The sequence below is a fragment of the Fusarium oxysporum genome, chromosome V (genome assembly GCF_013085055.1).
Source record: "Fusarium oxysporum Fo47 chromosome V, complete sequence".
NCBI lineage: Eukaryota > Fungi > Ascomycota > Sordariomycetes > Hypocreales > Nectriaceae > Fusarium > Fusarium oxysporum.
This window is the reverse complement of record NC_072844.1, coordinates 3,529,825-3,554,276: the sequence shown is the minus strand read 5'-3', so window position 1 is coordinate 3,554,276 and position 24,452 is coordinate 3,529,825. Positions and strand designations below refer to the sequence as shown.

At 48.6% G+C, this 24,452-nt stretch overlaps 8 protein-coding genes across 8 annotated transcripts; 4 read left to right on the top strand and 4 right to left on the bottom strand.

The window, feature by feature from the left end:
- Nucleotides 1-660: 660 nt before the first annotated feature.
- Nucleotides 661-2,064, top strand: FOBCDRAFT_37938 (uncharacterized protein). Its single transcript, XM_031184922.3, has 4 exons — nt 661-939; nt 998-1,323; nt 1,379-1,625; nt 1,677-2,064. The coding sequence occupies exons 1-4, from the start codon at nt 752-754 to the stop codon at nt 1,774-1,776; spliced, it is 861 nt and encodes a 286-aa protein (XP_031040564.2). The 5' UTR covers nt 661-751; the 3' UTR covers nt 1,777-2,064.
- Nucleotides 2,065-2,219: 155 nt separating this feature from the next.
- FOBCDRAFT_274576 (glucose inhibited division protein A-domain-containing protein) lies at nt 2,220-6,450 on the bottom strand (the record flags this gene model as incomplete). Its single annotated transcript, XM_031184921.2, has 5 exons — nt 2,220-3,893; nt 3,954-4,218; nt 4,294-4,360; nt 4,675-5,269; nt 5,323-6,450. 5 exons carry the CDS (start codon nt 6,448-6,450, stop codon nt 2,220-2,222), a joined length of 3,729 nt encoding a protein of 1,242 aa, XP_031040563.2.
- Nucleotides 6,451-6,885: 435 nt separating this feature from the next.
- FOBCDRAFT_202110 (uncharacterized protein) lies at nt 6,886-8,207 on the top strand (the record flags this gene model as incomplete). Its single annotated transcript, XM_031184918.2, has 2 exons — nt 6,886-6,923; nt 6,989-8,207. 2 exons carry the CDS (start codon nt 6,886-6,888, stop codon nt 8,205-8,207), a joined length of 1,257 nt encoding a protein of 418 aa, XP_031040560.2.
- A 299-nt stretch (nt 8,208-8,506) lies between these two features.
- On the bottom strand, nt 8,507-9,649 carry FOBCDRAFT_274574 (CAAX prenyl protease; the record flags this gene model as incomplete). Its single annotated transcript, XM_031184916.2, has 3 exons — nt 8,507-8,986; nt 9,130-9,510; nt 9,596-9,649. 3 exons carry the CDS (start codon nt 9,647-9,649, stop codon nt 8,507-8,509), a joined length of 915 nt encoding a protein of 304 aa, XP_031040558.2.
- Nucleotides 9,650-13,256: 3,607 nt separating this feature from the next.
- Nucleotides 13,257-15,914, top strand: FOBCDRAFT_134357 (uncharacterized protein; the record flags this gene model as incomplete). The annotated part of the gene is made up of 3 exons (XM_031184915.2): nt 13,257-15,133; nt 15,187-15,611; nt 15,661-15,914. 3 exons carry the CDS (start codon nt 13,257-13,259, stop codon nt 15,912-15,914), a joined length of 2,556 nt encoding a protein of 851 aa, XP_031040557.2.
- A 596-nt stretch (nt 15,915-16,510) lies between these two features.
- Nucleotides 16,511-18,821, bottom strand: FOBCDRAFT_224348 (lysophospholipid acyltransferase). Its single transcript, XM_031184914.3, has 5 exons — nt 18,565-18,821; nt 18,456-18,500; nt 18,301-18,400; nt 17,223-18,241; nt 16,511-17,170 (listed from the first exon to the last, which is right to left on the bottom strand). The coding sequence occupies exons 1-5, from the start codon at nt 18,584-18,586 to the stop codon at nt 16,704-16,706; spliced, it is 1,653 nt and encodes a 550-aa protein (XP_031040556.2). The 5' UTR covers nt 18,587-18,821; the 3' UTR covers nt 16,511-16,703.
- Nucleotides 18,822-19,417: 596 nt separating this feature from the next.
- FOBCDRAFT_224347 (uncharacterized protein) lies at nt 19,418-20,945 on the bottom strand. Its single transcript, XM_031184913.3, has one exon. It carries the CDS (start codon nt 20,753-20,755, stop codon nt 19,733-19,735), a length of 1,023 nt encoding a protein of 340 aa, XP_031040555.2. The 5' UTR covers nt 20,756-20,945; the 3' UTR covers nt 19,418-19,732.
- A 1,068-nt stretch (nt 20,946-22,013) lies between these two features.
- FOBCDRAFT_293741 (uncharacterized protein) lies at nt 22,014-23,875 on the top strand (the record flags this gene model as incomplete). Its single annotated transcript, XM_031184912.3, has 2 exons — nt 22,014-22,316; nt 22,367-23,875. The coding sequence occupies 2 exons, from the start codon at nt 22,014-22,016 to the stop codon at nt 23,873-23,875; spliced, it is 1,812 nt and encodes a 603-aa protein (XP_031040554.3).
- Between the last annotated feature and the right edge of the window lie 577 nt (nt 23,876-24,452).

Genomic DNA, 24,452 nt, shown 5'->3' with positions numbered 1-24,452 from the left:
TTTGGCTGCCCGTCCTCATTACCTATTCGGCTATGATGCCAGGCCAATTTTCGGGGAGTTCCCAATGCCCCCCACCCCGAAATGTCCAAGTATGAGGACCTCTCGATCTAGCTTGCTGTCTCCCAGGAACGAGCAACTGGCAAAGTCCATGTCAGCATGACCCAGCACTTTAGGGTAGGCCCGCGTTTTCCATTCTCTGATCTTCAACTGCGATGCTGGTAATCTCAACTCAAACTTACAGATGCATAAAGCGAAAACCTTGATATAACCCTGTGAAACTCTGATTCACGCAGGAGATGTTTAGATACGTTAATTATCCGATTTGCCTTTGTTCGTCATATACTACAATTGCTCTGAAGAGTTCCACAGCCAATGATATTTGCTTTCTTGCTAACAGGGTTTGAGACAAACTCAAAAAGCAAGAGGACCTTAAAGGATTAGCAGATACTTCAGATATCCATGAAATATGATGGTCTGGAATTGGCAACTCGGAATAAATAAAATAAATAATAGTATAAGGTTCGATTTTATATCATGAGATGCAAGATCACGAAGTTGGTGGCATCTCGATATCGCCAAATCGTGACATGAGATAAGCGGGGTCCGGGGTTCTAAACGGGGTTTCACAGCTTTGCTCCAACTACATCGCCAGAATAACCAAACAAGATTATATCTTCCCGGGAGCAATTGAGCGACTGACGAGAGGGTTTGGGCAGCGCCCGTTTTCGAAAAGGACAAGACAAGCGCAGAGATGAGTCTCTCTGCCAGATTGGCTTGGCGGGCGACGACGAGTTGTACTGCGAGGTCAATACCTGCTCTCGTGAGGTCCGCTCCAAGACCCACGATAGCATCAACCCCGCGATGTCTCTTCTTCACAAAGGCCCAGTCATGGTTGGATCATAAGCCCCAACAAAAAGGGCTGGAGGAGAAGCCTGTTGGGTGAGTAAAAGGCCCAGTTATACCGATTGATTGTATTGTACTGAGCCATTGTACATAGGTCTCGACCTGTGATACAGCACGATAATGATACCAATCCGCCACGCCCTGCTGCCGTCCTGCACGAAGACATTTACACGCTGCCCAACATATTAACATTCACACGTCTCGTCGCTGCACCGGTCATTGGCTACCTCGTTCTTCACGATCAGCACGCATGGGCCGTCGGCCTCTTTGCCTATGCGGGCGTAACAGATCTCCTCGACGGATGGATCGCGCGTCGCTGGGACAGCAAGACAGTCGTGGGCACAGTCATTGATCCAATGGCAGACAAAACCCTCATGACCATTCTGACCATTTGTCTGGCTGCTAAGGGCGCGTTGCCGAGTGCGTTCATGCTCCCTCGTGACCCTTGATAACCCAAAAGCTAATGTGTAAAAAGTTTGGTGCGCTGGCATCATCCTGGGTCGTGATGTCGGCCTCGCTATCTCTGCAATTTACTATCGATGGATATCTCTTCCGCCACCAAAGACATTTGCCCGATATTGGGACTTCTCACTCCCATCAGCTGAAGTTCGCCCCACGACTATCAGCAAGTACAACACCTTCTTGCAACTTGCGCTCGTCGGAGTCACGACAGCTGCGCCCCTTTTGAGCACCGACTTGTCATCTGCCCTGACAGTCATGCAGTAAGTTCAACTATATTGACTTTCCGTAACTCTCATCCTAAAAGTAACCAGATACGTCGTTGCTGCTACCACCATATGGAGCGGCGCAAGCTATATCTACACAAAAGATGCAGTAAAAATCCTTAATAAGCAGAACTCTAAAAAACCCTGATTTGATATCGTCGTTCAAAGTCTATCAAGCGGCAGATCACGATAGTAACAGAAGAGGCCACAAATTCGGCTTCACCTAAGGCGGCCCGAGCCTAGGGTCATCCAGAAAGCAGGAATCGCAAGGTTTGAACGAAAGACAAAATTCGAACAACAAGACAAAGTTCAGCAAGGTTTTCCAAAACCTTGAGCTTGAGCTTGAGCTTGAGCATCTTGTATATACCCCCTTTATGTACAAAGACTAGCGTCGATGATGATAGAACAAATCTTAAACTGCATATTTGAACTCTTGGACTCGAATTCCCAATGAGACGATAATGCTGAGATTGTGGCAGAAATATTTGACTTTTGAAGGCTCTACTTAAAACCTCTCTTGTCCCCCCTAGACACCTTATTCAATGAAACGCCAGTTATATGCGATTGATCCCAATTAACCTATACACTGCCTCAATTCTTATTCGCCCTTTGTGTCCGGCGCCCGCGTGAAGGATCCTTCTCCAACAAGTATGCTTCAGGCCTTCGACGAACGTGAGCGAGTAGACGTAAACTGCCCGACGGAGTCACACCCTCGACATGCCTCGCCTGTGCGAGATTCTCTGGTTTCGCTGCCCTGAGCGCCTCCTTCTCTGACATAGCAAGCCCAGGGATATTGTCATAGTTGAGATCGAGGGGTATCTTGACGCGCTCATCGTTTGTTAGCTGCTTGCGCTCTGACTCGGCGATTTTGATATACGGGGCGTAAAAGGACTCGATTTCAACACGACGTCGTACGCGAGGTGGAAAGTCCATTACGCTTGGGATGACTGGTGCAAGCTGATCGATGTTGACGCGTGTTTCAGGGTTTGAGAGACGAAGGACATCGATACCATCGCGACGTTGAGTGTTGCGCTTCATATGATACCCCTTTTCAATCCATTGTAAGGGGCTCATTGCTACTGACTGTAAGAGTTTGGTAAGGTCATCAACCTGCTGTCGCTCATCACGATAACGACTCCAACGCTGCTCCGAAATGACACCCCACCCATAGCCCTTGGACGTCAGTCGAACATCGGCGTTGTCAGCGCGTGCTGACATGCGGAATTCACTTCGGGAGGTAAACATCCGGTAAGGTTCCGTGACACCTTTCGTGATAAGGTCATCCACCATGATGCCAATGTACCCATCCCCTCTTGAGAGAAAAACTTGCGGAAGCCCCTGAGAAGAACGACCGGCGTTAATGCCCGCAAGGACACCTTGACCAGCAGCCTCCTCATACCCAGTCGTGCCATTGATTTGACCTGCCAGGTACAGACCGCTGATAGCTTTTGTCTCCAGGGTCGACTTCAGGCCACGTGGATCGATGTAGTCATATTCAACACCGTACCCGGGCTGAAGCATTTTTGAGTTCTCGAGACCTGGGATTGTGCGCAAGACCTCCTCCTGCGCCTCAGCAGGAATCGTCATGGACAAACCATTGGGGTAGATGACAGGGCTGTCCAAACCTTCGGGCTCGAGCCAAACTATGTGTCGTTCCTTGTCGGCGAAGCGAATGACTTTTGACTCGAGAGAGGGGCAGTACCGTGGGCCTTTGACTGTCTCTCGAATGTGTATGGTCTTATCAAGGTTTTCACGCACTATCCGGTGAGTATCCTCCGTCGTGTACGTAACACTGCAAGTCATCTGCTCCTGAATCGCCACAGTTTCGTTGAGGTAACTGAATGGTGTTGGTGGGTCATCGCCATACTGCTTCTCTAGCACATCATAGTTTATGCTCGCTGCGTCGATTCGGGGGGGTGTGCCAGTCTTGAGACGTCCCAGCTCGAAGCCCGCATCACGCAGTGACTTGCTCAGTCCGAATGTCGCCGCCTCACCGAGTCGACCAGCTGGATACGCCGTCAGACCGATGTGTATTTCGCCTCCGAGAAATGTCCCCGTTGTTATGACAACCTTTTTTGTTGGGAGAATTTGACCGGACTCTAGACGCACGCCTGCGATGCAACTTGACGCGCCTTCGAATAATTCCTGAGGCTCGGTGACGATATCGGACACGCTGTCGAGTACGATCGATAGGTTGGGATACGAAGAGAGTTCGTCCTTCATGTGTTTCTTGTAGAGCTCTCGGTCGATTTGAGCGCGGGGTCCCTATCTCCAGTTTCATTAGTCACTGATTATTCCAACAACGAATCCGAAGAGTCGACGAACCCAGACAGCAGCGCCTTTTCGCCGATTCAGAGTATGAAACTGTACACCTGATTTGTCGATAATTCTCCCCGCCAGTCCATCGAGCGCATCGATCTCTCGGATTATTGTGCCCTTGCCGATGCCGCCGAAACTTGGGTTACAGGAACACGTTCCCAAATTGTCGATTTTCGGCGTTACTAAAGCTGTTCTTGCGCCAGATCGTGCAGCAGCAGCACATGCTTCAGCGCCCGCGTGGCCGCCTCCGATTACGACGACATCGTAAGGTCTAGGGCGGGGTGTCAGTGATGATTTGCGATGCGATGGGTGTCATGACGACGAGATATTGTTTACTGAAACATACTGTAAATCACCGGAAACAGTCGCAATGTACCGCCGTCTTGTAATTGTCCATTTATGCCGTAGTATGGCTGTCCTAGGTCTTAGTAGCGCACGCATTTCACGTCGTTGTCGTTGTAAAATTTGCTCTCATGACGAGATCAATGTCCAAATTTTGGGTGTTCACACCAGAAAGTACGGTTTTAGTTAATGCATTTCATCCAATCAGGTTACAAATTGGCGTTCCCTCACCCACATCAGCACTTCATCATGATACATCCTGGCAATAGACAGTAAATTTAGGTACAATTCATGGTTGACATTATCTGTATTTAATCTAAAATGGCTCAAAATCGTCGCTGCAATTGATACTATCTCTCATATGACCATAATCTCTACCTCCTACCTCGGCTCTCTGGCCATGAACTGACAGCATCATCCACCTCTTCCAAGAATGTCGCCGAGTTGTGAATCGTTGTACCCCCTAAAACTACTCTGACGCCTGGACTCGACGCGTTCAATTCTGCAATCATCTTGGCTTCCTCATAAGTCGCACCCCCAACGATGAATACGATTATGTCCTGAGGTTTGTCCTTGGTCGTGCCACCACCTTCGACGAAGGGGTATTGCTGATCCTTGAGTCGCCCTTTGATCAAGTTCTGTAGGGTAGTCTCCAACAATGGGCTGTGTTGCGTATAGACGTTTTCTACTCCCTTGAGGCCTTTGAAGCGGCTGCCAGTACCGGAGAAAATGCCTGCGGATTCGAAGATTTCTGAAATTCCGCCCTGAGACTGTGACGCTTGAAGGGAGTTGTGATACGCCGTCACCTTGCTGACCAAATCTGCCTCTCGCAAAGACACGTTTCCGGCAGCGACAAGGAGGTCTTGAAGCATGGGCAAAGTGTTGGAAGGATGTTTGTGATAGCGGAGAGCGTACAAAGCTACAAGGCCAACCTTACTTTCTGGTGTAACGTTCGGTGACTGAATGAGTCGCTGAATATTCTATGAATCGTGTTAGCTCATGCTCAAGGCTCCAACAAGAGGACAGGCAATACCTTTACATCAGTCCCGTGGTTGTCGTTGCAAGCCAGACTTTGTTCCAGCTCACTAACCTCTAGGAGGTTATCGGCAGCTACACGTCTGCTAAGTTCTGATACCAGGGTAACATGCTTGCTGACGTTGCCAGAAAGCTTTCTGAATTCTGGATATTCTTCGATAAATCGCTTCATATCCGATATTGACTCGATGTTCTCATTGTTCTTGGTTTTCGACTGGAATTGGCCAACATATTCCTTGATGTTGCCTCCAAGGTCGCCAAAGTTCAGAAACATATTCTTTTTGAAGAATGGATCCTGATCCTGTGATAGAACGATCTCCTTTTGCTCTGGGCTAATATCTGGAACATCGCTTAGATCGACACGCCCATTCTGAATACCCAAGAGATGGTGGACCATGGCTTGATATGTCCATTGTGTGAGTAGTGGTGTCACCGGATCTTCCCGGCGATCCAAAACAAGCAGAATGGGAGGAGTATCAACTTTTCGGAAGTCAAACAATGAATCCTCTTGGGTCATCAAATATCGGACCTCTGACGCTAGCTTCTTCGCTAGGGGGCTTGTCTTCTGGTATCTAATGAGGGGCTTTTTCTTGAGTGAGAGTAAGACAGCGACTAAGCCCTCTGAGCATCGCTGTAATGAGTCAGGATTCCATGTATCAGGACTCCCTGCCCAGATTCTCTGTTGTGGAAGAGTAAAACTGAAAGAAAAGAGATCAGGGTTGATGACATTGTAATCAGCAAAGTGCTCTTGGACCAGTTTGACCACCTCATGGTCATCAGCCTCAGCTAAGCGTTCCAAGGACGACTTCTTGACAACGTTTGTGAAGTACAAGTGATACTCGCCATATTTCGGATCACGAAGCTCATCTATGAGTAGTTGAATTGATTCCGGCGATGGCCGCACGAAAGATAGACATCGTAGGTGTCGCATCTTCTCACGCGCAGCATTGTCCAGACGATCGATGAGATAGACCTCATGGTTGAGAAGAGAAGACTGTGTGACCGCAGTCGAGACGATAGAAACTGTTTCTCTATCGAGTAAGAGAATTTTCATCTTGGCAGACGACGTATCACTCGTCGTAACCACCTTATTGATGTACCCAGATACTGCTTGGGCAACGTCCATGTTGATGGATGAGGCTCACCGGGGCCGCGTAACGTGTTATTCCCGGGCTGCTATATGAGGTCTTTATGAGTGCAAGTGTCGTGCAGTGAGAGATACCAGGTATTTCAGTGGCATTCAGGGCTGTGATTCAGAGAACTTCTTGTTGATGATTGATGTTATGGACAGGGAGACCTCTAAGATGCCACTGCCACTGTAGGTGCTGTAGGTGAGCGCCCCACAACCTTGAAAGTCTGGCCTGAATGCCTTACATAATACAAGAGCTACCCGCGCTACCAACCTCAACCTCATCATGATAGCTCTCGGTGACATCAGTGAGATCATTGCCCGCAAGAGCTGAAATGTTATCTATACCTTCTTAATCACCTAAGCTTGGAGCTTCCAGTATAAACAGAGCGCAGCGGCTTCGAGTAGCATCTAACACCTCACTCTGCAATCATGGAAGCAGATACCTGTCCCCGGCTGATAGAGCCGACGTAAGTGAATCAAAGAACCCTGCATCATGAGAAGTCCTTGCCAAAGCTGACTGATACTGTGATAGTCTATCCTTTACGCAAGGTCTTATAGTCGGACAGCTCTCCGTGGTTCTGGTACTGGCCGCATTCATCAAATTCTTCATCTTTGGCGATCCTCCTTCAGCAGACGTCACAGCTTCGCTACGAGCTACCGAGAGACGGTCAAGAACTCTTGCCCACAAGCGCTCATTACTAAGTATCAGGAGCCCAGCAAACCGTGGAGATAGATCTCAGGACAGATCCCTCAGCCGTAAGAAGTCCACTGTCCTCAGGAACCCTCCAACACTTACCATTGGATCGATCCTGAGTAAAGCGTACTACAATGTCGACAGCCATCAGCCTGAAAGTCTCGATTGGTTTAATGTTCTCATTGCGCAAACGATTGCTCAGTTTCGAAGTGATGCTCAGCATGACGATGCCATTCTTGATTCACTCACCAAGGCATTGAACGGCGATTCAAGGCCGGATTTCATTGACGAGATTCGGGTCACAGAGTTGAGTCTAGGAGAAGACTTTCCGATCCTGAGCAATTGCCGTATTATTCCTGTCGACGAAGATGGAGTGAGTCTTGCTCCTGGAAAGAAGTTTGATCCGGCAACGGCAGCAAGAGACGGCCTACGGCTCCAGGCGCGTATGGACGTCGACCTGAGCGACATGCTTACTCTGGCCGTGAGGACAAAACTCATCCTTAACTATCCCAAGAAGCTATCTGCGGTTCTACCCGTGGAACTGGCTGTTTCGGTGATCAGGTTTAGTGGCACTCTTTCCATCTCCTTCATTCCCAGCAACCCCTCTCAATCGACACCCACACGGATGATCTTCAACTTCTTGGACGACTACAGACTGGATTTTGAAATTCGAAGCCTTCTCGGCAGTCGTTCCAAACTACACAACGTACCCAAGATTGCTCAACTTGTCGAGGCACGCCTTCACCGTTGGTTTGATGAGCGAGCTGTTGAGCCTCGATTCCAGGAAATTGCCCTTCCGAGTCTTTGGCCGAGAAAGAAGAACACAAGAGGTCCCGAGGATGCGTCAACTGAGAGAAGCGAATCTATCGGTCGATCAAGGGGTAACGATGCTGGCCGGGATCACCGAGAAGAGATACGTGGACGAGGAGGAGACGCAGAGATTAGAGATCGAGGAGCCGGAGGAACGGTTCGGCATCGACGAGGGACGAGAAGCAATGACAGCGATGACTTCTCGATGCCAGGATCATTGCCTGATTTCCAGGTCGCGGCCTCATAATTAGATACCTAGTCAGGCTTTGTAAACGAAATAAAAGCTCTACTCATTCCATCCTGAAACAACATTTCGGTTCTCCCGGACTTTAGTAGACTAGATGATGATCGAATTGTGTTGACTATTCCGTCACCTGAATACTGTTTTCATGCACAGACAATGAGGCTACTGCTAGTCCCCATGCTCATGTAGGTCATTTAGCTTAACATTTCAGATGGGGCCGTAGCGTGGTCTGTGAGAGGGCCATCTCATTTGTGCATACGATATTCAACAATTCGATTGTGAAATGCATGAAGTAGACAATTTTAGAACTTGGCCAGCGCCATCGGTGTCTCGGTCAACGAGTACAAATTCTGCCACCAAGCAACTAAGCCGCCCACCAAAAGCACGTAATAAACACCAGTCCACATCTTTCTAGACGAGGCTACGGACGGATCACCCTCTGGCAGCCAGTAAGGATCAAGCTGGCCCCAAAGACGTGGGAGACCCATGCAGTTGCAAAAGGTGTGCACGAGCACAACGGCCAGCAAGCTGCCAGTTCTTAGGAATAAGAAAGTGGCATATGCTCCGAATAGGGAGGTGTACGATAGCTGAAGTAATGACCGTGCAATGGCTATGGGGAGAGGAGTCCGTGGGTGCGTGATACGGAACTCATAAAAATGATGAAGGTGAGCTAGACCGAAGATGAGGGGCGACATGAAGATGGTGCCAGTAAGGCTGGCTCCAGAACGGAGAAGCAGTGGAACGCCAGCAGAACGGAACAAGCACTCTTCGGTAATAGGACCCTTCAGAATAATTAGTAAACATGGATTGCGGAGCGGTGAGATGACGAGGAGGCTCAAGACGAGATAACTGTGGGGATAAGAGATTGACAGGGGGAATATGAAGGAATCTACAGCGAGATCAAACAGTTTCAGGATAAACGTACAGCTACCATGTTTCTCCAGGTTGGCCAGTCAGTCCACAGATCCCTCAGCGGCTGAAGACGAAGCCATTGATGAGCCGCGCCATCGATGACGAGAGACTCATACAAGGGGCCCGCAAACAGCAGGGCCGTGAGCCACAGCGCACGCGCAGCATCGATGAGTCCAAGCGGCCAGTAGCCCATGAAATGCAAGGGCTTCTCAACGGCAATTGCGCCGTGAGACGAGAGCAGATACAGCGTCACGAGGGAGCATACTGCCGTTGAGAGTGAGACGACAAAGATGCGTGCGCGGATAGCCTCAGGAGCATCTCTAGAGCGAGTGGGTGAAGGCCGTGTCGCAGCTGAGAAGTAGAGAGGGATTACGTAGACGAGACAATAGACGACCTGTGGGTGAATGTTAGCACATTTCAATGAACTCATGAGACGAGGCTGAGTATGAGTTTTATGGAGATTGTGATGCGAGGCTCACCAGTAAGGCTACGGCTTGAGGCGGTGCGAACTCCGCAGAGCTCAAGACAGACATTGCAATGTTGTCAAAACTGAAGATTCGAGTTTGAAGAAGGATGAGAATATGAACTCTCTCAGTCGCAAGGTGAAGAAGTGAAGAAGTCAACGAGGCTCAAAGAGGCTGGGCTAAAAAGACACTTGCGGGAATGTTTCATGGGGCAAACAAAAGTCAAGTCAGCAAAACGGTGGCTCTTGTCAGAGAAAAAAGAAGTCATCCAAGGAGATAACCAAGTAAGACTGCTGCTTAAGGAAATAAAAGCCGAAAAAAATGAAGCCCTCACCAGCCACAAACTGGGTAACTCCTATTGTCCAAACCCATTGTCCTTGTTGGTTGCGTCTTCAGTTTCGCTGACTCAGAAATCCAAGAATAACTATTTCTCTCACTCGTTGGGCCTTAAAAAAACTAAAACAGAAAAGTTATGCTGGACACTTCTCCTCCACAAGGTCTTGCTCGTTTTCATTTTACTCTGCATATCGCTTCATGGGTTGTATGCACTATTGCATGCGGTGAGCTGCACGGCACAAGAGTTATTGAATGAAGCGAAATGATGTGGAGATAGTATAAAACATCTCATAACCTGAGAACAAGACACGAATGCAGGGTCAAAACCGGCTAAACGACCAAACTAAACTGTTATTTGTTATTGTGAAGATGCAAAATATTCATCGACACTCGTGCATGACTAGAATGCATCAAAGTCTTGAATATCTCGGCTAGTTAAACTTGACTTTTTCCCATGCTCAGCCACGATCTAGACACTCCAGGATATCCCTTTTGCTTGCATGGCAAGGCCATGAATCAAGAGGACCCCTAATTAGCAACGGTACCTGCATTAGTTAGGTCCAGCGGGACTTCGGTGCTAAGAACAGAGGAGAGGCGGTGATGGCTCTGGTTGGATCCCTAAGAACCGGATGATCGTCTGGAAGACGCGATGATCAGAGCTAACATCTACCCGTACCGACTATGAGTGAGTCGGTGACATTGCAGAGGCACATGGAAAAGGAGATGAACCCTTTTTCGCTATCGCAGAAGGGGTCATGATGAGACCATGGTAACGTTGGCAGTCTCAACTTTTGTTCTCCTTGGACGATAAGAGAAGGTGAAAATGATGAGTATCTTGAAAGTTGACTGCAATTGTTCGGAAAGGCAGCCTCATGTCACCCTCCGAAACTTCAGGAGCCAGTAGCTTCAACCCCTTGTCCCGGAACAGATCGAAGCGGCTCAAATAGCCCATGTAAGCCGAATGCTAAAGATAACATACATCCACGCGATTCAATGAGCAGACAACGCGAGCTTGACACGTTGAAAAGGCACATGTAAGATTGCGCGCGCCAACGGCTTGAAGCTTAAAAGATGTCTGGTTACATCGCCGACTGTCTTTGAGGAATGGCTTTCGCTACCCCAAACGCAGAGCCAAAGAGTTCTGCAGACCTCGAAGCGACCAAGTGGAGGGAATTTGGATGTTTTGACCTTTCTGCAGGTCTTGGTTTCGAGAAGCGCTGTTTCTCTGCAGGTAAACTGGAACTGGTGCAAAGACAGAACTCTGATCCAGATGAAGGTACACCAATATGCACTGAGCCTGTTAGTCAAGAGATGTATCTTGCCAGCTCAGAGTAACCGGAACACTTTAGGTAAAACAAGCGCCTGGAAGAAAACATCATAGGCGGCCGAAAAAGTGACCTTCAAGGACAGCTGTACTCGAGTAACTGCATTTCGCAGGTTGAACGCTTAATTCTTCCAGAATTCCATCCGATTGAATGGCTGGTGATAGCTGAACCTGTCCATTGATTCTGCAGTCGTCTCATACAGACTCTGTACGTGCTTCACCATATCCAGGATCAACACCACTGGTGACCTGCCACCTGGCAGAGGTGGTCCAGTAATTTCTTCAGACCATGTCTCTTCTGAAGTGGAGGAGAAAAGCTGAAGACCCTGATCCTAAGCGACAGAAAGACTGGGGTAGATTTATCATAAGTTTAGGAGAGTCCTTGATGGGCTAATTTTGGCATCCTGTTTCGAGGTACAAAGTTTTCTTGTTGCCCAAGGGCTTGCTCAAGGTATCCAAGTCTTGTCTTGGAGCAAGACAGATGCCATTGGTATCTTACGATCCAACATAGCCGGAGCTATTGCCAATTGGACGACACACACGAAAAGGCTCCCCGCAATAGCCTCGATAGTGCAGTCCAACCAGTTCCAGTTCACAGATCCGATCCACAACGGCACAACCCCAAGTGCAGTTCCTAAAAGTTTGAAGGTGTGTTGAGGGGGACAAATCAGAGCTCAGAATAAGTCTAGAAGACAAGTCTCGAGATTATTCCTTTTCTTCCCACTGAGATGATTCGTTCTCTTCTCTCTTGCCTGAATTATGCTCAAGTTGTGAAAATCTTTGTGCTCACTCTCAACCCTGTTTCGTCAAAGTTGCGGTGTCTTTCCATGCCCTGTTCTCTTTTTTTCGGTCCTCAGCGTCAGAGCGCCCCTATCTCCCTCAGGTCTCCTAGCTCGACCAAAAACCCCTGTCCTTCAACGGTCCCATCGTCGCCGCGCCTCGTCTGCAGGGGCAACCCTGCTGCAGCGAAGGTAATATCCCAAGGCCGCTAGTTGCAGAATGGCGCTTGCAATCACTGGTTGATATGTTTTTGCCCAGTACACGTCAATGATCCAATGCGAATTGCTTGTGTCAAGAGTCTCTGTAAGGGTGAGAGGTTGTGAGGTCTGTGTGCTCGGGTCGTTCCATACCCTCGTCGTTCGTCTGGTCCTGGATTCTTTAGTCATTATTACCGCAAGAGTTAGACTGTGCCTTGGACAAGGTAGTACTGCTGCTACTGTAAGACCTGCAAAAACAGAAGCTGGAATACCCACAGTACAGCTTGTCCACCTTCCAAGGTTCAGCCTCCAGGTCAAGTTTAGCAGGAAGCAGGCACGTAGGCCGCTACTCCTGCCGCCGTTGGTCGCATGTGGAGGGACCGTTGCTTCCCTTTTAGCTAACTTACCCGCCGTCCCTTCCCCATGATCTTGTCTTTCTCTTTCCGCCTCTCGTTTCGTGCTTTTCCAACCAAACTACATACCCTCGCTATAATCGGCCACTGGCCAGTCACTCATTCAAGCCTTTGATATTCAACACACTCTTTATCTGGACTCATTAGTCGTTAATTGTTGTTCTTGTCTTGCTCTTCTTCTTTTTGGTTCCTTCCAATTTTGGTAATTAATTCTTCAATTGCTATATCGAACGAGTCTTTTTTCCTCTCACGGCCGAAACACCAACGATCCACCTCGCGACAACTCGATCTACCCCGGCTCGTTTCGCATTGGATTGCTTGGTCTCTGCTTGATCCTATTCCTTGGAACATTGGACGCTTCAATAATATCGTCGCTTTTGTTTTGGTGGTTTTTAATATCTTTGCCATTGTCCGAGTCCCCCGGCCGTGGCCCTTGTGACGACCTCCGAGTTCATTGACCCACCTCCGGCCCCGACCGAGTTCGACTTTGACAGCCTGATATTATTCGAGATCTCGATCTTGAACTGAATTGCATTGCCAATTTCGAGGGCAATCGTTTTTTGGAAGTTGTTTTTGGTCTCCTGATGTCCTGGAACTCACAGCTACTATCGCCTCGTGCATAGAGCATGTCGGTCTCACCGTCGAGCTCTCTGCCGCGTAAGGCATTACATGAGCGTAGTAACTCTCAGAACAACTCTCAGAATAACCGTCTCGGAATCCGGGTCGTCCCTTACAGCCCTCCACGGGTTGCCTCAGATGGTACCGTCACATCAAAGACAGTCACTTACGCTGATGCGAGTACCGAGACCGATTCAGAACTTGCTCAGACAGATGGCTCTCCGACACATTCCTCCGATTCTCAGTTTGAAACACCATCACCATCCCTGCAGAGGGCCCGGACTCGAAGTATAGTGCTTTCTCCATCGCCATTAAAGCGCCCTACTCGATATCCATCCTCCGAATTCGACCAGAACCCTGCACCCTGGTTGCCCCATTATGATACCGATGCTGATGATCATACTTCTTATGCTTCACGCCCACCTTCCCGGGAACCCTCAACTTCACCAAGACCTCCTTCTCGCAAAAGGGTCATTAATGTTCACGCCGATAAGACCTTCTCCATACTTCCTCAAGATGCTTCTATGTCGTCAAGGGTCGAATCTCTCTGGTCTCTCCCCCCATCTTTCACCACCGGTAACACATCTTATGGTCGAGGATCAATGGGTACATACAGTGATGATCGTCAGAGCCGTCCAGCCTCGCCTATGACTCCTCTCACAGAACGAAACGCTAGTTCTCCAGTTATTTCGCCTCGGCCTCGAGATCCGTCCACCCCGGACAACTCAAACTCATCGCCATGGAACTATCGTTTGTTTGGGGGTCTTCGTAAAGTACCTAAAACACCTGACGTGAAGCAAAAACAGCCGCAGAGTCGAGACGCTCCACCCGAGTTGCCTCTGCCCACGCTGCCAGAGGTTGATCTGCCTGTTCATGAGGCTGGTCCTTCTTCTCAGTGGCTCACTCAAAAGACATCCTTTCAATCTTCACTATCCGAACAAACCAGATCAACATTCTCTGAGAGAACCAACGTCAAAACATATGGATTCAGCTCTCCCATGAATGTAGCAGACCTAAATAGTCTGCCACCTTCATCGATCCATTCCAATATTGAGCTACTCGGGGACCCTTCCTCAGCTGAGGCTTCTTTGCATATCAGCACTCGTCCACAAACCGAGGACAGCAACGTCAACGTCGTAACATATGGTGGTCACTCAGCTTCTTCCTCTGTTGTCGCCGTCAGGAATCGCGTGAGACCCGAATTTTCACAAGAAAGCTTGATTGTTCCTCCATTGCAGCCAAGGAAAAGGAGATCCTCAGACAGCTTTGCTCTCGCCAAATCCCGGTCTCGCGAAACTCTACGATCCCGATCTGCATCGATCACTTCGTTATCGACCATCTTCACCCAAGAGGCTACCCGGGCCCTTTTTGTTGGACCCCCGACAATTTTGCAACACGCTGGTCCATCTTGGCCAGACCTTCAGAACCGACCTCAAGCGCGCCCTCACCAATGGAGTGGTCAGTTGTCAACAGTGATGTCAGAAAGCGAAGGAGGCAGTGAGCCTGCATCTCGAGCTCTCTCACTCTCTTCCGTACCAGGTCGACGTGGTAGTGGGGTTGGAAGCAGTCACAGCAAGCATGTACTAAGTATGGCGTCCTCACTTTTCGGTCTTGAGGAGCACGTCGAAACCCCGTCCCACTCAAGAAGCAATTCATTGGAATCTCCCGCAGCGACGTACACGCGAAGCATGCCCCGCGACCCAGCAACTGGTACTATTCGCCTAGTTCGTGATCACGATGAGGATGGCGATGGTCTGGCTGATTTGGAAGTCTACCATCATCCCTCGTCCCGGTCGCGAATGGGGAGGTTTTTGTCAAGCTATTCTTCTGATCGTAGTCTGCGATCGACTGCCAGCTTTAATGCTGCTGTCCCTGCCTGGGCTAGGTGAGTAAATCAATCAGTCAGCTTGAGGTTGTTTTTTAATCGATTGATTACAGGGTCTACTATGGCAGTGGCGAGCGCAAGTGGCTGGCTGCCCAACCCTCCATGGAGTCCATGCATTCTGAATACAGTCAAAGTCAGCCTCCCGACGGTCAACTCAGCCGGTCGCCGAGTCAGGATGCTAATGCCACCAACATTCGCAACCCTCGACGCCGGCCTCGTGAAGCCTTACCTCACCAACATTCAAATACAGGCTCCATGGACATCAGCGCAGCGCCAGCTCACCCCGCCCTTGCTGTCGTGCGCAACATCAAGAAGCAGACTTCTAGCATCTGGTCGCCTCACCTGGCTCGAGACCGACGCCCTGTTTCACAAAGCATTTGGCAACCTCCCGCCTCGCAATGGGAAGCGCGCAGCGAATTGACTGGCCGACGCAACGCCCAGGTCACTATGTTTGTAGTGGGATTTGTTTTCCCATTAGGTAAGTCCCGGAAATTGAGCACCGAGACGCAGTTCTAACTGAGTTACAGCCTGGATGTTTGCTGCACTCATTCCTATTCAACAGAATAACGAGACAGAAGACATTGAACGGAACAACAGTACATCTGAGCTGGGCAAACGCAACGAAACTTCAGCTCGGGCAAGCGGCGAAGAGGATGCCGTTTTCACAAGCGCAATCTGGTGGAGGAAGGTCAACCGAGGAATGTCCCTCATCGGTTTACTCATCCTCGGCGCCATCATCGCGCTCATCGTGGTTGGCGTTAAACAACGCTGGGGACATTAATACCATTTACCAAAAAAAGATGACGATGCCCTGGATCAGAAGGACCGTCCTGATCTCGAAACCTATCATGGAACTTCACGGCATCTCAACAATTCACGACGCATTACGAATTCTTTCCATTTTTGCTCGAACCATTTTGAACTTTGCAAAACTCACGATCTTTATGCACCTTGTCAAAAAGACCTTCAACGACCAACGATTTCTTCTTTCTGAGCGTACCTTTTTCAACGAGACACGATGTTTTGCCTTGACCTTTTCTGTCTCAATATTTCGACGACGTACGACTTTCTTCCTCTGGGGCTTCTCATGCAACTATATGCTCTACTGTTCTCTCGAACGTTTGGCTAAGTTTGTCCTGAAAGCCCGTAATGGGCCTTTGTATAATCAGGAATTGTGGATGATATATACACTTGTACAACTATGTTTGGATTTGGCAGCAATGCTGAGACGGGAAAAAAACGCCGTCAGCATAGACACTCATTTCACGATACCATGTAATTAATCAGCTTTAGGGACATAAACTGGACCTGCAAACCACTACAGATTATCCCAGATATAGATAGATTAATGAGCTGATGTATAATCTGCTAAAGATATTGTATACTTCTGCCAATGAAGTCACCATTACTCCTTGCTCAACGGAGAACTAGGTCCTAAGTCTTTGTCTCCGATCACCTGAAACAACACCATCATAACACCGAACGCGTCTTTTCACGTTTGAGACTAAAAGTCTCCGTGGTAAGTCCGCCACTATAGCTAATGACAGACCCGCAGCACATGATGTCTTAACTAGCCTGTCTTGGCCTTTGCCTTATGCGCCTCAATCTCCGCCTTGACCTTTCGCTGTCTCATCTCCATCTCGGCCTTGATTTCTTCCACGGCCTCGTTGAAATCGCCCTCGATATCCTTGGAGATACCCAAAATGGGCTCCTTGCCCGTTAGACTATCCGTTGAGATGGAGCGCACCAACCTAGCGCTAGCTCGGCCCTGACGCTTCTCGAGCTGCTTCTTAAGGGCGGCCTTTCCAGGAGAAGAGAAGAAGACAAGTGACAAAAAGGTCCAGATGACAGCGTAGAAGTAGACACGAGACCAGGCTAGTAGTGAGCCCTGTAATGTGAGGACAAGGAAAGGTGCTGTGGCAAAGGTGAAGGTGAGTTGAGTAGCAAGGTAAGATACGAAGTCGTAGTACTTCTTCTTGGGCGAGGGATTGCCAGTGATAGGTTCTAGGAAGAAAGGACGAACATGACGGCGGTAATCTAGAAATTGTCAGTATCATTCATATGTCTCAGGGCTCCCAGATAAACTTACGCTTTGCAGCTGTCTGAATGAAGCTTGCAAGGACAAAGCTAAGGTAGTATCCGGGATAAAAGCCATGCCAGAGAGCGCTTGTGCCAAAGGTCATGAGACTAGCGCGAAAACCAGGCTTCTTGCCTCGAGGCGTGACACGCAGATAGACGTAGTTCCTCAACCAGTTGCTCGTGTTGATGTTCCATCCTCCAAGATAACCTCGGGGGTTCTGCGCAGTCTCAACAGCCCAAGGATCAATGTTCTGCAATCGGTTCCAGAAGACCTTGCCCGTAACAGGGTCAACACCGTTATAGCCCATACCCGCGAGGATGCAGGAACCCTCTGTAAGGTACCAAACACCGTAGTATTTGAGTCGTGCAGTGAAGCTAACCATGTGCATGATCCAGACACGGCGAAGGAAACCGTACTTCATGTAGATATCGGAGGTGAGCAGGCCGGGGTAGTATGAACCACCTAGACCCATGAACATTGCAATAAGGAAGAGACCACTCGCTGCCTTCCAAGCTGCAGGGCCACCACTTCGAGGAATCTTTCGCTTCTTCCTCACGGGAGGTTTCTTTGCTGGATCGACGTTGGGTGCGTCAAACATAGTCGTGTCAAGCCATTTACGATAGTCGGTGAAGTCGAAGGACGGACCAGCGAAGAGCGCAGGGAAGAAAAGCACCCAGCCAGCATAGTCCAAAATAGGAGGCAGCTCCTTAAGCATGTTTCTCTTTTGGAAATCAGACAGATACTCCTCAGGAAGTTGGCCGTCAGCAACGTTCCAGCAAAAGGCACTCAGCTTCATGAGAAGCACCATCTGAGCGCCTGTGACGTCAGCCTTTGTTGGGTCGTCAGCAGCTTGACGGGCGATATGGCTTAGGGACATGTGGCCCATGACGAAAGCGAAGCCAATCCATGGCATATAGGGGCTCGTTCGAAGGAATTTGGCGATGCAGTATGTCCCTCCTGCGCTGATGAAGAGAGTTCGGACACCATCCCACAGGTCAAATAGACCGACAAGGTAGAAGATTGATACGCTTGGTTGAACATGTTAGTGAGACTGAACATGGGCTGAGAGGCTGTTGGCATGTCGTACCTAATGGCAAAAAGATTCTTGAGATCTGGTCTGGAGTCGGGAATTCGTTTAAGGAGAGCGGCGAGGGGGAATGATATTAAGAACGAGGTGACGAGTTTGACTGAGGTCGTGTTAGAGATCAACCTGAGCTTGGGGAAGCTTTGAGGATAACTCACGATCGTCTGGAGCAGCACCAACAGTGTCTGCCAAGGCCACGAAAGCTATACAAGTTAAATTAGTTAGTGAAATAGAGCCGTTGCACGAGAAATGAAGCTTGAAACTTACGCCTATGCAGAAAGTACAGCATCTTGCTAGCGGTTAAGGTACCTCAGCATACAATACCAGTGGAGTCCAAGTGCTTCCAAATTCTATACAATTTAACAGGGAATAAAAGGGAGATATTAGGAATTGTGCGTTGGCCTCCGCTATATCATGGCGTGAGACAGAAAGAGATAGTTCCTTTGGTTGATTGATCGAACGGTGAGGGACGTCATTTCTATCCCTTGCTTTATCTAGGTAAGGTAAAATAGAGTGGAAGAAAAGATCCCTGTAACAGCAGCCCCGCCACTGTTCAAGATCAGCCTTATCGCCGATTGGGTCAGGTGACCCTCAACGAAAATCCCGTAGTTAGATTCTTCTCTTCCTTAGGCAAACTTTAGTCAATACAATACTTTTGAGCCGACCTACAGTGGGCCGGCAAAAGTTCCGACACAAGGCCAAATTAGCCCCTCTTTTTTATATCTTTATATAACTAGCTAAATAAGCTGTACATAAAAATATAAATAGTAATATATATTAGTTAAATAACTAAATTAAAATATAAAAATATTATATAAAGTATATAATATTTATAACCCAAGTGTTATTCAACTGTGTTTATCCTCAACTTGTGTTTCTCCCACTGCGTTGTCTTGCGACCTGATCCGATCTTTGGATCTTAAGGTTCAAGGCAGCAGCTGTGTGATCTGCTGAGACTTAACATTAAGGTTATTGTGTTTTTTGGCGTAGTGTATGACGCCTTATATTGTGTTGTGTTGAAAACAAACACCTTATTTTGTTATCTTGCTTAAATACCTTTGGCTTCACTTTACGCGTTGCTCGATGGGTATTTTGACTTTTAAATAAAATTTTACAAATATACTATAAATCTTAATTTTATTTTATAATATATATACAACCTCTTTAGTTTAATAAGTAGTAGCCAGGAGGACTACTAGTTATAATATTATTAAAATATTATATCCTTCCTACTTCGAAAGTCTCTGTGCCCCATGCCTTGATGGAGGGGTGGTATGAATCAATGCCGTGTTTCTAGATGTGAACTCTGCAATGCATGCACCTCGAGGCTCGTGGTCCTAACAAGTAAATCCCTGTATATCCAGTAGTACAAAAGCGATTTAAATGTTGGGCAGCTCCAAGGCAACTTGCTAGCAGCCCTGAGTCTCATATCCCTCTAAGCTGTCTGGCGCCACACACTCTTCATCATGTTGGTAGCGGGCCATGTAGCAATAGCCGCGACCATAAGCTCTGGCATAAGCCCTTCTTCGGTGCTCCAGTGAGCCGACAGAGGCATCCATGGAAGTGTACCGAGGACCTCGGCCTTCCAGTTGTTCTTCCACTCCTCTTCAGTGGCGACATCGCCGCTTGTTGTTCGACGCGCACGTTCAACCAGCAAACGGACGAGCTCGAGGGCGACCCACGCGCACCATGAGCGAGCAGCCATGATACCTAGCTTGGCGCTGGTCTTTGGCGAAAGGTTGGTAGCGCCCTTACAGGTCAGCCAGCAAGCGCCTTCGCCGACGTTGTAGACCAAGTTGCAAATGATCTGCACAGTCATGAAAGCAGTGTTGACTCGGTTGGGAGCAGGCACCTTTTCGCCATTCGCGTCGAGTTTTTGACCACGTAGACGAAGGATCAGATCCTTGGCCTCTAGATATGTGCCGATTATACCCCACATACGGTTCATAGTGCGCCACTCACCCAACATGTTGGTGAAGCCCTGGATGTACTTGGACAGATTGAGGGCTAGAGTCGCAAGTGGCGGCGCAGTCGCGGTAGAAAGGACGACGGAGGTCGAGGGCGGGAGCTTGAAAGCCATCTCGACGACCTTGCGAGCGGAGTGACGAAGCGTAGTACGACCCAGAATGTTGAGAATAGCACCGATCAAGCGAGCGGCATAAGTTGTGAAGAGGAGGACAGTATCTGTGCCTCTTCGCGTCTGAATGACGCGGTTGAGATGTTCGACGAAGTCATCTATGGCAGACGGCGACTTGAGGAGTCGCGCGAGAGGACTAGAGTTTTGTGCGACATTTTTGTTTTTATTGTTGCTTGTGGTGTTGATGTTGGAGTTGGAGTTGGAGTTGAGGCTCTTTTCGATGGGCTCGGCCGGAGGTGCATCGGCGGCGACGGGCTCCGCTGAGGGAATGACGATGGCCTCGGCGGGGGACTCAACTACAGCTATTTCTGTTTCTGTCATGGCGGCGGATGATTTGGGAGGGAGAAGCTCACGGTGAGCATCGAGAGTAGTAAAAGAAAATAGAATAAAAATGTAGTAAAAATAACAGAAGACAAAAAACTTGGCAAATGGAGGTCAACGTATGTATGTAACAAAGAACCAAGTATGGTCTGGCCTTACCTAGGTTATTAGCGGTCTCAGGGACGACGTGGGGACATGAATTTTTATCAATCAGTACATCTACCATGTACCTTTATCCTCTAGTGGGCGCTTTTCGCTGTGTTGACCGAGGCCGCAGGTGAAAACTCCGTAATCCTCAAGGGACCCGTGCCTCGGTAGTGGAGTTGGGTGAATGTGATTCGTGCGTGGGCCCGAGATATTTACTCGGTAGACAAGGATGATCGAGCAAAGGATAGAACTCGTTCGATTATATACATTGTAATAAACTTAGCTGTTGTATTCGATATATTTCGATCATGTATCTTACAGTCTGTATCGAATATTTGAGCATATGTACTGTTGAGCCTTGAATATGGCTCATCGTTGGACTCCAACGGAAGCTCCCGGATATGTGGAATGTCCAGATTAGGCAATTTTCTCCTGAAGCCTTCCTTTGTGACCAAAATGAGGCATTACGGCATATTTCTTTGTTGAGAGTTACTCAACTGGAACAGCATAGACTAGGTACTATTTGTCTTTGTCTTGACGTGTGAGATTTGTCGGGTCTGTTTCCGAGTAGAACACATGCAATCTTGAGAAAACGAGAGCTACGGGTCATGAGCCGACGCAAACTACGGACAACACTGCGTGCTTGCATCAAAATGATAACAGCTTCCAATATAATTATGTTTTCAGGCTCCAAAACTTCTCAGGCTTTAAGAACTGACCACCTTGTCGCCTGAAGATGCCTTGTTCAGGGCAATCGGCGGTCTACGGGTAACGTGACCTCGTGTCCAACCCGTGTAACAGAATGTGGACATTCGCGTACACTCTTTCTTCCTTCATCGCGTTGCTGCCTTGAGTTCACGAGAATCAAATGCTTCTCTTTACCTGAACTCGGTATCGCTTCAGAGCCCACGTGGGCCTGAGCTTTTCAGCTGAAGTCTTTATTCAGCCAAAGCTGAGCTGAACGAGGTTAGCGGAGGCTGGTGCCTTATTGGCTTGGCAAGGGTCAATATTCAACCTCACTTCAACAATCTGTCTCAGTGTATATAAGGCCATGTTTAGGTCTTTCACCAGGACTATAACGACATCCATCGCACGCTCCACAAGCAGAAAAATGCCAACACCTCAAGAAATCAAGCTTCCTGGCTTCGGCCTCCCTATCAGCTACGCTGGTGCCCATTTTCCAGTTGTCCTTGGTATGGAAGAGGGAGAAGGAGAGGGAGACTGGAGAGCCAGCACTTTGACAATTCGAGAAGTCTGCATGATCAAAGTCATCGAGGACCTCACGAACAAGCCCGAGTGGTGGATCAAAGTCAATGATGATGAGATTACTGCCAAGTGGAAGAAGGAGGCTATGGAGCTGCCATGGGGAGAGTATCGAGTATACGGTGATTTCACTCATGCCATGGCCGATGCTGTGAGTGACATCTCTAAGCCAAATACAAATGTCTCGCTAAACCACGATAGTGTATCAAGGAATTGCGCAAAAAGGCAGATATCTACCAAAAGACTGGCCTCATTCCTGTCATGGACTACGCTTCTACCGCCATTAAATCAGACAACTTGGTCCCTAAAGACCTCCGAGATGCTCTCGTAACTGCCGTTTCCCCTTTGGAAAATGTCCCCGAGGAGCACAAGGACTGGCATCCTGGCAGTGATGGCAAGGTCCTTGACATCGTCCACCCTTCCCTGTGGCCGCTCGTCTACGGGCGATCTCTCATCCTCCCCGACAAGCGCATCAATCTCGAAGAAGCGTTGTCGCATTGCGGGAAAGGCGTCGTTGTCCCTGTGGACAACAGTGATGACACCATGTGGCCTTCCAGTGCCTTTTCTAAACGCTTCCAGTGGCTCCCTTGCGACGTTGACCTGACTGGCGTGCATCCTCGCATCGACAGCTACATCAACAATGTGCACCCGGTCAAACATGCCGAGCTCTACCCCGTTATTGAGAAATTCATCGAGAAATCTCTCCCGGCTTGGGATGTCATCTATCGATGGCATGACGATTTCGAAGTCCAACGTGTCTTCACCAAAAATGTTCGACCAGATTGCAAAGTTCCAGAAATTTGCGGGGATGACTGGTGCTCAGCCCAGAATCGGCCACTGGATGACGATGAGGCGCCTCGTAGAGAAGATGAGGACTACGAAGAAGATTATGAGGAATCTGATCGCAATAAACGCGACGAGGAATGGTTCAGGGAGACCCATGTTCCAGAACTTCCGGACCCTAAGACTGAATTGGAAGAGCTGGTCAAGATCAACCCTAGCGACGTAAAGACCTCTGGCTTTTTTGGCAACGCGTCTCGTGTGCAAGTCATTGTCAAGCTTGCCAACATCCACCTCACCCCCGAGAAGCCAACTTACGATGGTGGTTCATGGCATGTCGAAGGCCAATTGAATGAGCACATATGCGCGACTGCACTCTACTATTACGACTGCGATAACATCACTGATTCTCGCCTTGATTTTCGCACAGCTGCCAACAGAGAAGACCAAACTGTGGAGCTGAATTACGAGCAGGGCGACTTCGACAGCATCGAACGAGTCTTTGCTATTGATCCCGGTGCAGACTTACTCCAAAACATCGGCAGTGTCCTCACACGCCAGGATAGAATGCTCTTCTTCCCCAACGTGTATCAGCACCACGTCAGCCCCTTTGAACTGGTTGATAAGTCTCGCCCCGGCCACCGCAAAATCCTAGCACTGTTTTTGGTCGACCCTGAAGTTCCTATTATCTCAACTGCCAATGTTCCTCCCCAGCAGCGCGATTGGTGGGCCGAGGGCTTGCTCAAGAATGATCGTTTCAATAACTTACCCCCGGAGCTGACGCGGATGGTGGTGGATAACTTGGATTTCCCTATTGATCTGGAGGATGCTAAGAAAATCCGAGAGGATCTCATGGCGGAAAGGACTAATCTGCAGGATACCCTTAACAGTGACCTCAAGAATCTTGAGTGGAATTTCTGCGAGCACTAAACCGAGAGTCAGCTGTAGACCAAACTCTTATGGTTTTTCTGTTATCCCTAGCTTAAGACATCTCAAATAGAGTTGTGCACTTGATGAAACCTCAGCTTTCTAGCTTCTTTGAACATGGAATGTCCGATCTGTGTCTCCCTTGGTATTATAATATTCGCAGAGGCTAAGGAGCCATTGGCCTTGGTTAACTCCAAGAAGTGGGAAGCGGCGACACAAAAGCTGAATTATAGATTTCAGTCTCTGACTATGCCAATAGCGTGGACTACATCTCGCATAGCCGTGTGTCAGATGTTTTGACCATAAGTAATAGGAGTACTTTGCCAATAGTCACAAATGGGACCATGCCGAGACGTGGTTTAAGGGGATGGTTTCAGAGAGCTGGCATGCCTTTTATAGATGACGACGTGGCCGGATATCTGTGAGTCAACAAGGCCTTTATATAAATACGGTAACTTAAAAATAAGTATATCGATAACGTTGTCCAAGTGTCTTTTCCTTCAGGCGGAGTTGATCTGGGGTCTATCTAGTAACAGTATATGTGAAAGCTATCTACACAAGATATGATGCAGAAGACTAC

Bases quoted from the DNA above. Each gene is read 5' to 3' on its own strand.
- FOBCDRAFT_224348 (XM_031184914.3), bottom strand. From the start codon at position 18,586: ATGCTGTACTTTCTGCATAGGC. The intron at 18,501-18,564 runs GTAAGTTTCAAG...TAACTTGTATAG, and splicing joins GCTGTACTTTCTGCATAGGC to CTTTCGTGGCCTTGGCAGAC. The intron at 18,242-18,300 runs GTACGACATGCC...TGTTCAACCAAG, and splicing joins AAGAATCTTTTTGCCATTAG to CGTATCAATCTTCTACCTTG.
- FOBCDRAFT_224347 (XM_031184913.3), bottom strand. From the start codon at position 20,755: ATGACAGAAACAGAAATAGCTGTAGTTGAGTCCCCCGCCGAGGCCATC.
- FOBCDRAFT_37938 (XM_031184922.3), top strand. From the start codon at position 752: ATGAGTCTCTCTGCCAGATTGGCTTGGCGGGCGACGACGAGTTGTACT. The intron at 940-997 runs GTGAGTAAAAGG...CATTGTACATAG, and splicing joins CTGGAGGAGAAGCCTGTTGG to GTCTCGACCTGTGATACAGC. The intron at 1,626-1,676 runs GTAAGTTCAACT...AAAAGTAACCAG, and splicing joins TCTGCCCTGACAGTCATGCA to ATACGTCGTTGCTGCTACCA.